Genomic DNA, 13664 nt, shown 5'->3' on the forward strand with positions numbered 1-13664 from the left:
ATTATATATAAGTTATATATTATAGTTTATATAAATTTTACAATATTTTTGTTTTTGAATAATTTAATTTTTAGGAATTTTATTTTTCATGTATTATTTTGAAAAAATGTCATTTAATATTAATTAACAGTATCTTTATATATTTATCAACCATCTATATATACTTTTACATACACATATATGTGCACATTGACGTGAGCACCTTATAACTAAGTATTTACCACTACGGAAATATCTAATTTTTTTGAAGTTAAAATATTCTTTTTCTTAATGCTTCTTTCACTATCGACCAAATTGTAGTAAAATGATTTGTCTTAATAATTTTTTTAACTATTATCCGTTTAGAAACTATAATATGAAAGCATTGGTTCGACATCACGACTATCTAAGATTCATAACATGAAAACAAACAAATAATAGTAATTTTTGATTATCACAGGGAAAAAAAACCAAAAACATCAAACATTTTAACCGAACAAACCAAATAAATATTGATTTAAAATGATAGTTATATTTTAGGAGATTAAAAACAAAAAAAACAACCTAAAACCGAACTGATATCCAGATTTAACAGATTAATGTCTTTTTTATTAAATAATAATGAAAGTAATAATCACATTCCGCGCAAAACGTGAGTTATTACCTAGTACAATAGATAATCTATAAGATTGGGTCTAAATGGTGAGCAAGATAATGAGTATGAATAGTGAATTCCTTATCATTCCTTACAATTTATACCATTTATAAGGAATATTTGTTCCTTATGATTCTTTAATATTCCTTAAAATTTAAGGAATAATAGACTACAATTATTCCTTATCAAATTAGAAGAGGAATAAATTTTCCTCTTGTTTTATTTCTCTTCATTCATTTTCTTTATATTCCTTATATTTCTTTATGGTCACCGGTTAGAGCCAATCTATATCATGTGAAAAGCCGAAACGTTTAGAGATTGCTACCTAAATATTTTATAATGTAAAATCTCATTGCATCATAACTAAAAATGCAATCATGATGAGATTCCCTTGCATTATTTTATACCTTTGGTCTAATTACTATCTACATTATATATTACAAAATTTTCACTTAGTTTAATTTACAAAAATAAATTTGAAAACGAACAAATAATAAAATAAAATAAAAATCGATAAAATGCTATGGTAACTATTTTTAGGGATAGCACTAGGTTCGTTCATGGAAGTAATGCAGAGGCGGGCGTAGTCCAAATTAACAAGAATGTTGATGAACCACTGAGGTTTTAAAGACAATTTCAGTTCACTCTGGGGGTTAACACTCTCCTCCGTTTGATGTTTGAAAGGCTGAGAGGCCTTTGTGAAGTATATGAGATGTCGACTCATGATTTATGTGCGTGTCTTATTCAAAATGGTGGTCCCTAATATGGAGGAGATGATGATGAAGACATCTGATAATGCCATTTTAGACAATTTATCGAGCCAAAGTGTTCACAATGAGAAGTTACATGAAGATAATCAGAGAGAAGAGGATGTTGTTGTGCCTAAGTATCCAAAAGAGGATCACAATGAAATGGTGCAGAGACTGCAGGAGGCTAATGACGGTGATGAACTTCGGTCATGAACAACAATACCAAATATGTCCACCAATGATCTTAACATGAAGGAGATGTTTAATCCGTAAACTCTTTTGCTGACAAAGGCGACGTTGGAAATGGATTAAAACGTAAGGGATGGTTAACAGCAGCAGATAGTAATACAAGTAAATTTACATAGATGAAAAGAAGAAAATGAAGCAGAGCGAAAATAGGTAAGCGAAACAAAACAGAGCAAAAGGCTGATATGAAAGGTGATACAAATGGAGCGAGCTCAATAAATGAGGAAACCAACAACACTGAGAGAGGCAAGGTGGACCCAGAAATACCTCTTCCAACATGAGAGTATTGTCTAGGTCTAGACATTGACTCGACAGTCCAACATCTACGGAGATAATCAAAAGTATCTCCCAGACATTATTTGCCTATTTGAAACGTAGCACCAAGATGACTATTGCTATGTAGGTGCATAGTTAGGTTTTCAATATTATGTACATTGGAAGCATCATGTACATTTTATTTTTGTTAGTCATTGTTATAATATGATGGATTGTAAAGTTCTGTGTAATGAATTTTTTCTACTTTTCTTTTATGTATGTTCACCCAAATCCATCGTTTAGGCAACATATATGGGAAATGTTGGAGAGACTGAGTACTAATCGACAAGGAGAAACTTAGTTAGAATTAAGAGATTTTAATAAGATCTTTGTTAATATGAAAAAACAGGAGGAAGAATCAGGTTGCACTACAAGAAAAATGGGTTTTAATAGCAGACCGGAATAGCGTTTTTTTCGATTGTGCTATGGTAGTTATACTCGTGTTTTAAAGATAGCGGTTGTATATTTCCAAACGTTATGTTACAGTTTCGAGTTGAAAAATCATAATTAAGCGTATGGTTTGAAAGAAGACGCTTAATTAATATAGCAGATTAAAAATAAAAGTGTTATGCTTGATTACGCGGTAATGACCGCGACACTTAGAAATAATTTGGCTCCTAAAACCCAATTAGAATCCAAAATTAATCCCAAATTAGTAGGGTTTCGTTCTTCCCTCTCTCTCTTTGTTTTTCACTCTCCATCGAACACTTTGCCTCCATTTGCTCGATAGACTCGACCTCAATCTCTTTCATTCTCAATTCCTCAGCTCCAACGATTACTCAACGTGGATTAACTCTTATTGAAATCCCCTTTGATTGAAATCCTTTCCGATTCCATCGAAGGTGAACTCGGGTTTCATCTCTTTTCTATCCTAATCGATTGAAAATCGATTTATCTCTTCTCTATAACTGATTTAGGGTTATTGCATGATTAATTGAATCGGTTTTGCATACTTGTTTGCAGGAACCTTTATTTTCCGACAGCTTTGGCTTAAGGTATTTGTTCTTTTCAATTTCTGGGTTTCTCTTTTACTTGTTCATTTCTGTAAAATCTTGTATCTTACTTAACAACATTGTCTTCTTTTGTAGGAGACTCTAATTTAAATCCGAAGAGATTTTTTTAAGGTGATAAATCCCATTCTGTTTTGCTGTTAAATCCCTTATTGTTTTGTTGTTCTGGCTTGATAAAGTGATACTCTTGTATGTTCATTTCATCGGAGCTGTATCATGGATAAATCTTGGGTCTGGTTACCAAGGTATTAACTTCACTTGTTCTTTTAAAAAAATTTAAGTCTCAGTGTTTAGTTCTCACTTGTTTTAACCATACAGGAATAGCCTTGAGTATGAGAAAGGAGCTAGTGAGTTCGTGTCTTCTTCATCAAAACGTTTAGGTGATCCAGATGAAATGTTTTGCCCTTGTGTTGATTGTCGCAATGTCTGCCACCAATCTAGTGAGAAAGTTTTTGAGCACCTGGTGATTAGAGGAATGGATGAGAAGTACAAGAGCTCTAAGTTTTGGTCTAAACACGGGGAGACAAGACCTGATAAGTCAGCTAATGTGATCTGGTCTGAAAATGAGGCTTACGACTTGTTCAGAGCAACCTTCATGCGAAGTCAAGGCAGCGAAGGATACGCAGAGGAGAATGCTGGAGTGTTTGAGGGCACTGATACACCAGAAGAAGTTGAGTTTAGAAAGAAGTTAAAGGATGCAGAAACTCCGTTGTACCCAAACTGTCTGAAATTTACGAAGGTTGCTGCAATCATGGGACTTTACAGGATAAAGGTGAAGAGTGGGATGTCTGAGAACTATTTCGATCAGCTTCTGTCCCTAGTTCATGATCTGCTTCCCGGTGAAAACGTTCTACCTAAGTCTACAGATGAGATGAAGAAGTTTCTGAAACAGTTTGGTTTTGGGTATGATATCATCCATGTCTGCAAGAATGACTGCATTTTGTATAGAAAAGAGTTTGAGGATGCAGTCAGCTGTCCAAGATGTAGTGAATCAAGATGGGAGAAGGATAAGCAGACTGGTGAGGAGGAGGAATGGATTCCTGTTAAGGTGCTTAGGTATTTTCCGATTAAAGACAGGTTCAGGAGAATGTTTAGATCAAAGCGGTTGGCAGAGGACTTGTGTTGGCACTCCACTAATGCTTCTGAAGATGGAACTATGCGTCATCCAGTAGATTCATTGACTTGGGCTCAGATAAACAACAAATGGCCAGAGTTCGCTGCTGAAGCAAGAAACCTAAGACTAGGTATTTCAACAGATGGCATGAATCCGTTCTCTATCCAGAACACGAAGCATAGCACATGGCCAGTTCTATTAGTCAACTACAATATGGCTCCGACAAAGTGTATGAGGTCCGAGAACATCATGTTGACAATGTTGATACCTGGTCCAACCGCACCTAGCAACAACATTGATGTATATCTACAACCATTGATAGAGGACTTGCATGATTTGTTGACAGAAGGTATGGAAGTTTATGATTCGTTTAAGAAGGAGAGTTTTACACTTAGAGCTGTGATGATGTGGAGTATCACCGATTATCCTGGTTTAGGCACATTAGCTGGGTGTAAAGTGAAAGGGAAGCAACCGTGTAATGTCTGCGGGAATGGTACACCTCATAGGTGGCTAAAGTTTAGTCGCAAACATGTTTACATGGAGAACAGGAAGCGGCTCAGGCCTAGTCATCCTTATAGAAGAAGGAAAGAATGGTTTGACAATACAGTGGAGGTTGGTACTGCAAAGAGGATTCAGAGTGGCTGCGATATATTTGACAGTCTTAAGGACTTTAAAAACGATTTTGGGAAACCTTTACCTAAGAAGAGTAAGCGGAAAAGGATAGAAGGAGGTGAAGATGATGTTCTTTCAGCTGACGACTGTGAGGAAGATGATGATCTGCGGCGGTGGAAGAAAAAATATATTTTCTTTGACTTACCTTATTGGAAGGTATGTTTTATTTTACAAGTTACAAATACTGTATTAGATTTCTGCAGATACTAATGTTATATTCTGAAAAATTGCAGGATATGCCTGTGAGGCATAACATCGACGTCATGCACGTCGAGAAGAACGTGTCTGATGCGCTGTTGTCTATACTGATGCATAGTGCGACATCTAAGGATGGACTGAAAGCAAGAAAAGATTTAGAAGAGATGGGTATTAGAAGCAACTTACATACACAAGCTAGGGGGAAGAAAACTTACTTGCCTCCAGCTGCGTATTGGCTTTCAAAGGAAGAGAAAAGAAAGTTCTGCCGAAGGTTATCCAACTTCAGAGGCTCTGATGGATACTGTGCCAATATAGCTAACTGTGTCTCACTGGATCCTCCTTCTATTGGCGGCATGAAGTCACATGATCATCATGTTCTTATGCAGAATCTCTTACCAGTAGCGTTGAGAGGTTTACTTCCTAAAGGACCTCGGATAGCAGTGACTCGCATATGCAATTTCTTCAACAAACTCTGCCAACGTATTCTTGATCCAGAGATGCTACTTGCACTAGAAACAGAGATTGTGGAGACAATGTGCCAGCTAGAGAGATTCTTTCACTGCAATTTCTTCAACAGACTCTGCCAACGCATTCTTGATCCAGAGATGCTACTTGCACTAGAAACAGAGATTGTGGAGACAATGTGCCAGCTAGAGAGATTCTTCCCACCTGCATTATTTGATATCATGTTTCACCTTCCACTGCATCTGGCAAGAGAAGCACGCTTGGGTGGCCCTGTTCACTTCAGGTGGATGTACCCATTCGAGAGGTAATATTCTTGTTGTTTTCACTTACGGCTTCCAAGTAAAAAATAGTATTTATGTCAATAATTTTTTTATATTGTTTTGTAGGTATATGAAGACACTTAAGGCATATGTGAAGAATTTTGCAAGACCTGAAGCTTGTATGGCCGAGGGATATCTTGCTGGTGAATGCCTCACATTTTGTATGGAGTTCTTGCAAAAATCAGTTCCAGTAGAAGAAGCAATTACAAGAAATGATGATGTAGAGGCGACTCAAAATGTACTAGATGGCCGTCCACTGCAAAAAGCTACAGAAGTCACACTTACTGATAAGGAGAGAGATATAGCTCATCGGTACATCCTCATGAATACTGCAGTCTTGGATCCTTATGTTCAGTAAGTTACGATTCACTTTAATTTTTTAAGATTGATTGTTCAATAATTTACTAAAGTAATGGATGTTTACAGGATGCACTTAGAAGAACTACAAGCTACTGACGCAAAATGCGCAAGAAATGGAACTGTCTTATGGAAATGCCATACAGATAGGTTATCAAACTGGATAAAAGAGAAGGTATGATTTACTTATTTAAGTCTCATAACTTACGTTTACATAATCAACAATATTGATATGTGATTATTTACTATTAGATCCCTAATAACTCAAAGGAGCATTCACAAAGGCTCAGATGGCTTGCTTTTGGACCTAGAAATGTTGCACACACGTACAAGGGATTTATAATTAATGGACATTGTTACCAGACGAGCTTTTGGACCTAGAAATGTTGCACACACGTACAAGGGATTTATAATTAATGGACATCGTTACCAGACGGAAGATGTTAAGCGGAAGACTCAGAACAGTGGGGTTACAAATGAAGCATTCTCCATGTGCAGAGCTAGTGCCAATGATGCGAACCAACAGACAGACATGGTAGCATACTTTGGAGTCATTCAGGAGATCATATTGCTTGACTACCACATGTTTGAGGTGCCTCTGTTTAAGTGTAGTTGGGCTCATAAAGGGAGAGGAGTGAAAGAGGAAGACGGTTTCACACTGGTCAATCTCCATATGAACCAGTCATCATTTGTTAATGATCCTTACATTCTGCCTTCTCAAGCTAAACAAGTCTTCTACTCTAGAGAAGATGACAGCTCACCTTGGTATGTTGTTATGAGAGCACCACCTAGAGGATACCATGAGTTAGAGACTGAAGAGGAAGTTAGTTCTGCACCCGTAACAGTTGAGCATAAAGAAGATACTGGAGATCAAGCATCTGATGATGAGAGTTTTTGTGTTAGGAATGATTGTGAGGGTGTTTTTATATATGAGTAATGATAGTTTGTTGTTGTTTCAGGTAAGCTGGTACAATGACTTCCAAAGCTGTTACTGAGAAGGCGCGTCGCAGTAAGCGCCAAGCTGGCCTTGATGTTAGTCCACAAGTGTCTTTAACCGCGAAGAAACCTAAGAAGAATGGTCCAAAGGTTAATGCAGAATTACAGTCACCAGCTGAAGAAATGGAAGATGTCGAGCTTCCCGGTTCTGAAGAAGTCGAACAAGATGCAGAACCAGAAGAAGAAGAAGATAAAGACGATGAGACTGAACCACCAGAAGAAAAAGAAGATAAAGACGATGAGACTGAACCACCAGAAGAAAAAGAAGATAAAGACGATGAGACTGAACCACCAGAAGAAAAAGAAGATAAAGACGATGAGACTGAACCACCAGAAGAAAAAGAAGATAAAGACGATGAGACTGAACCACCAGAAGAAAAAGAAGATAAAGACGATGAGACTGAACCACCAGAAGAAAAAGAAGATAAAGACGATGAGACTGAACCACCAGAAGAAAAAGAAGATAAAGACGATGAGACTGAACCACCAGAAGAAAAAGAAGATAAAGACGATGAGACTGAACCACCAGAAGAAAAAGAAGATAAAGACGATGAGACTGAACCACCAGAAGAAAAAGAAGATAAAGACGATGTCTAAATCTAGACTTTCTTCCATGGTTAGAGCTACAAAAAACAAGGCTCAACTACAGAAGATGAAACCCAGAAACATACAATCTGCTACATCTTGGAACAATTGGGTGAAAGGAAGATGTACTTCAGCTTTTCAGGTAATATCATATGTGTCTTATGTAGAATAAATTTGGGTATGTAAGTAGGATTAATTTGTAATTGTTCTTGGTTATCGGTAGGAACAAAGTGATAAGTACATGGAACTCAGGAAGGGTCAAATTCCTCATACCACTAGCCGTAAAGGCATGATTCGGCTTGCAGATGAGATGGTATGTTTTTCGTATTCAAACGCAAGATATGTGTTAATTAGAAACAAATCTCTTGACAGGATTTTAATTTAACTTGTAGAAAAAAAAACACTTCAGATCCTAAGCAAGTAACTAGAACTAAGGTTTGAGTTGCTGGTCATACGCATTCTGATGGAAGACCAGTGCGTGAAGAATTCGAAGATACCGTAGTAAGATTAAATGTCAACAGTCATATTATGATGCCTTCTAAAGTTAATTTTACATATATTGTTGAATTTATGATTGTAGGAGAAGATAAAGAGAATGGACAGTGAAATGGACTCAAGTTCAGCAGATAATATTGGTGAAGATGCTGTCTCCCAGGTTCTAGGAAAAGATAAACCAGGAAGAGTTAGGGGGATGGGACGAGGAGTTACTGCCACCAAGTTGGCATTCTTACATGTTAGAGATTCACATGTCCAGAAGCTTGAAGCTACTCAAGCAGATCTAATCAACAAGGTTGAAGATTTGCAAAATGTGGTTAAGGACTTAGCTGGTAAAAAGGTAACTCCTTATTGCTGTTGATAATTATAATAGATTTTGTGGTCTTTAAGATTTTAAAAGTTTTGTTTCCTTATTGGGTTAGAAAAAGGCGGATATGATTCTACTTCTGAGTTAAGCGATGTGAGCTAGGGAGGAATAAGGTGCCAGATACTGGATTGGATCTCGAATGATGATTTGGTTGTTGCTGAAGGAGAATTCTACTCTGGTGAACCCACATATAAGATTGGTCGAATTCCACTGGGGTCCTAATGCGGCTGCTGTTGTAGTGAAGTCTGTTTCAGTCGTAACAGCACCTATATGGAGACCAACTACAACTTGTGTATCGCTTAGTCAGGCTTTTAGAGTCAAAATTGCATGGCCATCTGAGAAGCTCATCTTGGACGATGCTATTGACTTATCAAAAAAGAGTAACACCGACGGATCAGAGGTAAACATTATCCATTTTCTGTTCTTTGATATTAACTTTATATACTGATGAAATTTTGTATATATACTATGCATGATTGAGGCTATAGCTGCATCTTTAGAGAAAGTTCAAATATTTGATTACTGGAAAATTGAAGAAGAGTTGATTGCTGAGGGTGTATTGTTGACTACTGAACCTAGTGAACTGGTCAACAAAATTCCCCTGGGCCCGAATGCTGGAGTTCTTAGAGTGGAAATGGTTTTTAAGCCTGATGCATTTTTATGGAGACCAACGCCTGAAATGATAAAGATGGGTGATGCAGTACATGAGACAATTGCTTGGCCTCTAGATAAGCTAAAACTTCCTCAACCACAATCACCTGCTGAATCAAACAGGAAATCCAATCAGGTTAGTTTGTGAAATCTGAGAATTTAGATATTGTAATGTCGTCAAATTGGTAGGTTGTCGGTGATGATAATGTGATTAAATTGTTTGTCATTTTTGGTTTTAGAGTGGTAGTCAAAGCATTGGTAGCAGCAACAAAGGTGGTAAACATAATTGCGCTCTCTTGGACTATCCTGGCTTAGGACAAAGGATTGCTTTAGGTCGGGTGTTCTCAACTGATCCAGCAGAGAAGTTGCATTTCGTCCCTTTAGGTCCCAATGCTACGAAGGTCTGGGTAGAGGTTTCTGAGTTCGATGCGGCACGAATGTGGAGGCCAAACTCTGAAATCGAATATATAGGTGATGCAGTAGGAAGCACTGTGGCTTGGCCAAATGATAAGATAGTTTATATCTAAGACCCTTCTTTAGCTTTTGTGTGAAGTATGTAGTATGAAACTTATGTAGAGTTTGGATGTTTGTGGAATCTTTGAAGGTTAAATGAAATTTATTTTCTGTTTTAAAATTCAGTAATTCGAGCATATAAAAATAAATAAATAAAAAAATATATATATATATATATATATGAAAATATAAAATAATAATATATAAAAATATAAATAATATATATAGCAAATTCGTAACTGCTATAGTAGTTTTAACCATAATAAACGGAAAATGCTATTAATATAAACAGATATATAAAATATATAGCACCTATCTAACTGCTATAATAGTTTTAACCATAACAATAGGAAAACACTGTTAATAAAAGAAGTAATAGCATTAATGACTCGCTATTAAAACATATTTAATTGCAGAATAAAAAGCGCTATCTTAATGGACGAAAAGATAGCACCGCTAAATTCCGCTATGTAAAGTCCTTTACCTACTATGACGGGCGATGATACAGCGCTTCAAAAACCGCTATACTATCGTTATATAGCGTTTTTCGTCCGCTAATAAAACCCATTTTCTTGTAGTGTTGGGAATATTTTTTTTTATCCATTCTGAAACATGATGAGAAGTTGTGGTTTTGTTGATTTAAATTTTGTTGGAAATATATTCATGGGTGGGGCAACGAAGAACCCATCACGTTCAATGTTGTTTGGACGTATTATGGCAAACATTGAATGGTTTTCAATGTTTTCTGCACTATAACAGAAGAGTAGAATCATGTGGTTTTGAGTTAATGATCGTAATACCAAATACTTTTATGCCATAACAACACGTAAGAAATGAAGAAGGATTTGTTTTCATAGGTCAACAAGAGATTGCGGGGGTAGCAGAACAATATTTCTACAACGTCTATATGATATTGTGTTCTTGGGGTTTGAAAAGAAAGTCATGAAGTATATGAATAATGATCTAACAAGGGCGATAACAAGAAAATAATATCATGAAGTTTTATTTTTGAATATGACCTCATAAAGATGTTGGACCTGATGGTTTCTCAGTAATTTTTTATCAACAATTTTTGGATGAATTAATCAAGGAGATTATAACAAAGGTGAATGAATTATTTGAAGCAGGAAGGTTCGAACCTCATTTTAATAATCATATCAATTTACGCTTGATCCTAAAGGTATTTCCACAAAAAAAAGATGAAATTGCTTTATGCAATGTTATTTACAATATAATTTCAATTTTTTTTTTGGAAAATCGACTCAAGAAGCATCTTGGTGATATATCCACAGAAAATCAGAATGCTTTCAACCCGGGAAGGATGATAATTATAATATTATTGTCGCATATGAGATATTCCATAGACTGAAGTTCCCTAAGAAACAGGCTAAATCATATTTGGGGGTTAAAACAAATATAACAAAGGCTTGAGAATTTTCTCAAGTCAAAATGAGGTCTACGGGGATCGTTGAGAAGTGAATATATTGGATCATTGATTTTGTCACTACAGTTTGTTATTTTATTTTGATCAATGGTTCGCCTGAAGAATTAGTGGAACTTACCAAAGGGATTCGACAAGGTGATCCACTCTCACTTTACCTCTTTATTTTATGTGCAGATTCTCACACATAATGAGAAAACTCACGATAGAATGAAGATCGCCAGTACTGCACCTCTAGTGAATCGTCTACTATTTACGGATGACTGGCTTTTCTTTACCTTGGCTAACTGGAAAGCAGAAAAAACGCTTAAAGAAAATTTTAAAACTTATATGAAAACATCTCACGGCAAACTATAAATCTATAGAAGTCTTACATAAGATTCAGTTGTCAAGTTTCATCAGTCAAAAAAAAAATTATGTTAGGCATACACAATAAAGGAGGCTTTAGGAATTATTTGGAATTGCTTGAAAATTTTGGAAATCAAAAGGGTGAAATGTTCAAATACATTACTGATAAAGTTAGATCAACAACTCAAGGTTAGAATAAAAAATTTGTTTATCCATGTGGTAAAGAAGTACTATTAAGCCTATGTCCTTGTCATGCCAATATTCTCGATGAATGCTTTTAAGATATCAAAGCAAATTTTGTGACGAGATAAAAAGAATTTTAGCAAGGTTATTGTAGAAACCCGTTAAAAAAAAAAGAAAAAAAAAAGAATGGTCGAACATCAATTTGGTGGTCGAGTCGCGGGCAATAAGGATCGATCGAGAAGTTTTAAAGTATGAGGTGGGCGAAGAAGTGATCGTGGGTGAACTATGAGTCGAATAAGTTGCTCGACCATAGTTAGAAGATGTCTTAGATTGATATGAAGGACGTTTTGGAAGCACAACATTTTTGGAAGTACGACGGTTTAGAAGCTCGACGTTTGGGAAGAATGACGTTTCTTCAGCAAGAAGTTTTCCGCGAAACTTCGTTTTAGCGGAATATTATTTCGAAGACATTGGAAGCAGGACGGGAATTAAGCAGGACGGGAATTAAGCACGATGGGAAGCAAGCACGACAGGATCAAAGCACGACGGGAAAACCCGAAGTTGGGCGAAAACCCTAATTTCGGTATTATGGAATTCTTCGAGGAAGCCGGAGGCTCGGAAAATATTTTTACAGGATATCAGAATTCATCTGGAGTCTATTAAAAATATTTAGAGAATCAGAATGGGAGCGGACAAATATTCGGGATTGATCACGGGTTACAAATTTGCCGGAATGGTCAAAAATCGCGCAAACCGACCAAGAAGCTCGAGGTGTCTCTACGTAGATGGCCAGGACGTGATAAATACCATCTAAGCAGCTGAGTGTCTACAGAATCTCGAGGTTTCACCATGCATGGAAGCAGCACATGCAGCTTGACATGTAGAAGCACGAGGTGTCGTCGTATCTGCAACCGAAGCATGCTGATCGACACGCAAGGGAGCCGTGTGTTGCGATGCATGAACTCCAGCGATGCAGCAAGCCATCTGGACGTGGATGTGTCTCCTTGCATGTATATTAGGCATTCATGAAGACATGTGTGCGCCCTTGTGTCACCGCGCATGCGACCGTAAGCATGCGGGCTGACACACAGTCGCTCGTATGGCCTCATACCTGCCTTCAGTTTCATTCATCCATCACACACCAAAATCACTCCTAAAACGTGGCTAGAGAGAGAAAGTGAAAGAAAGAAGTAGTTTTGTGAGTATAGTCATTTCTAAATACCGATAATCCACCGAGAAGGCGAGCTCTGCCCAATCGAAGATTCTCTACGATACTGAGGCGGAAGCTCTGTCCAGATGATTCCGTCCAAGCCAGTCATATTCTCCTACAATCAAGGGAGGTACCGTCTACAGTTAGTTCAGATCCACTGGTTCAGATCAGTCAAAGTTCTGCTCGATACTCCGCCGGGAAGTCCGAAGAACTGTCCAGGAGCTAAAGGAGGTTATGGCCGAAGGTTAGTCATCTCTTGGTAAGGGAGTGACTAACTGGCTGAGTTGTTTAGTGATAGTGTTGTTGTTTAGGAGATCTTTGGCCATATAGGCCGATCTCCTGGTTGTGATGTTGATACTACGGGTCCTATGCCATATAGGCTGAACTACGAGTATTGAGTTGATATTGTCGTAGACTCCTATATATTGTTTAGTTTTGGATTGGAGTCTTGTCCCTTAGGTCTTTCCTAGGGATAATTGTGTCGAGTGTGTGTTATGCCGACAGCAGGTACGAAATCCGCCCATGCTAGGTATGTTTTGGGGTGGACTATTGTTTCCTCGCCCTCGTACCCATCGGGTTCAAGGAAACCCCTTATTCGCTGGATCGGGAAGACTCAGACGAACGGGGTCTTGTCCTATGTCTGAGTATTACACGACGGTGTAATGTGGCAGTGACCCGAAGGACTGTGGGCTGTCGCGCGGTGACCCGAAGGACTGTGGGCCGCGGTCGGTTGAAAGTTCCTTCTTTTGGCCTTTGTGGTAGGGAGATAGGATATTGCCGATAGAGAGGAGGAAC

The 13664-nt window shown here is 37.5% G+C and overlaps 2 protein-coding genes across 2 annotated transcripts; both read left to right on the forward strand.

Moving 5' to 3' along the window:
* Positions 1 to 1383: 1383 nt before the first annotated feature.
* Positions 1384 to 7017, forward strand: LOC106323387. Its single transcript, XM_013761523.1, has 6 exons — positions 1384 to 1589; positions 3273 to 4896; positions 4974 to 5707; positions 5790 to 6077; positions 6150 to 6255; positions 6514 to 7017. Exons 1-6 carry the CDS (start codon positions 1384 to 1386, stop codon positions 7015 to 7017), a joined length of 3462 nt encoding a protein of 1153 aa, XP_013616977.1.
* A 35-nt stretch (positions 7018 to 7052) lies between these two features.
* LOC106323388 (spore wall protein 2-like) lies at positions 7053 to 7673 on the forward strand. The gene has a single exon (XM_013761524.1). The coding sequence runs from the start codon at positions 7053 to 7055 to the stop codon at positions 7671 to 7673; it is 621 nt and encodes a 206-aa protein (XP_013616978.1).
* The last annotated feature ends 5991 nt before the right edge of the window (positions 7674 to 13664 follow it).

The sequence above is a fragment of the Brassica oleracea genome, chromosome C2, assembly GCF_000695525.1.
Source record: "Brassica oleracea var. oleracea cultivar TO1000 chromosome C2, BOL, whole genome shotgun sequence".
Lineage (NCBI taxonomy): Eukaryota > Viridiplantae > Streptophyta > Magnoliopsida > Brassicales > Brassicaceae > Brassica > Brassica oleracea.

Bases quoted from the DNA above. Each gene is read 5' to 3' on its own strand.
- LOC106323387 (XM_013761523.1), top strand. From the start codon at position 1,384: ATGGTGGTCCCTAATATGGAGGAGATGATGATGAAGACATCTGATAAT. The intron at 4,897-4,973 runs GTATGTTTTATT...GAAAAATTGCAG, and splicing joins TTGACTTACCTTATTGGAAG to GATATGCCTGTGAGGCATAA. The intron at 6,256-6,513 runs GTATGATTTACT...CATCGTTACCAG, and splicing joins CAAACTGGATAAAAGAGAAG to ACGGAAGATGTTAAGCGGAA.
- LOC106323388 (XM_013761524.1), top strand. From the start codon at position 7,053: ATGACTTCCAAAGCTGTTACTGAGAAGGCGCGTCGCAGTAAGCGCCAA.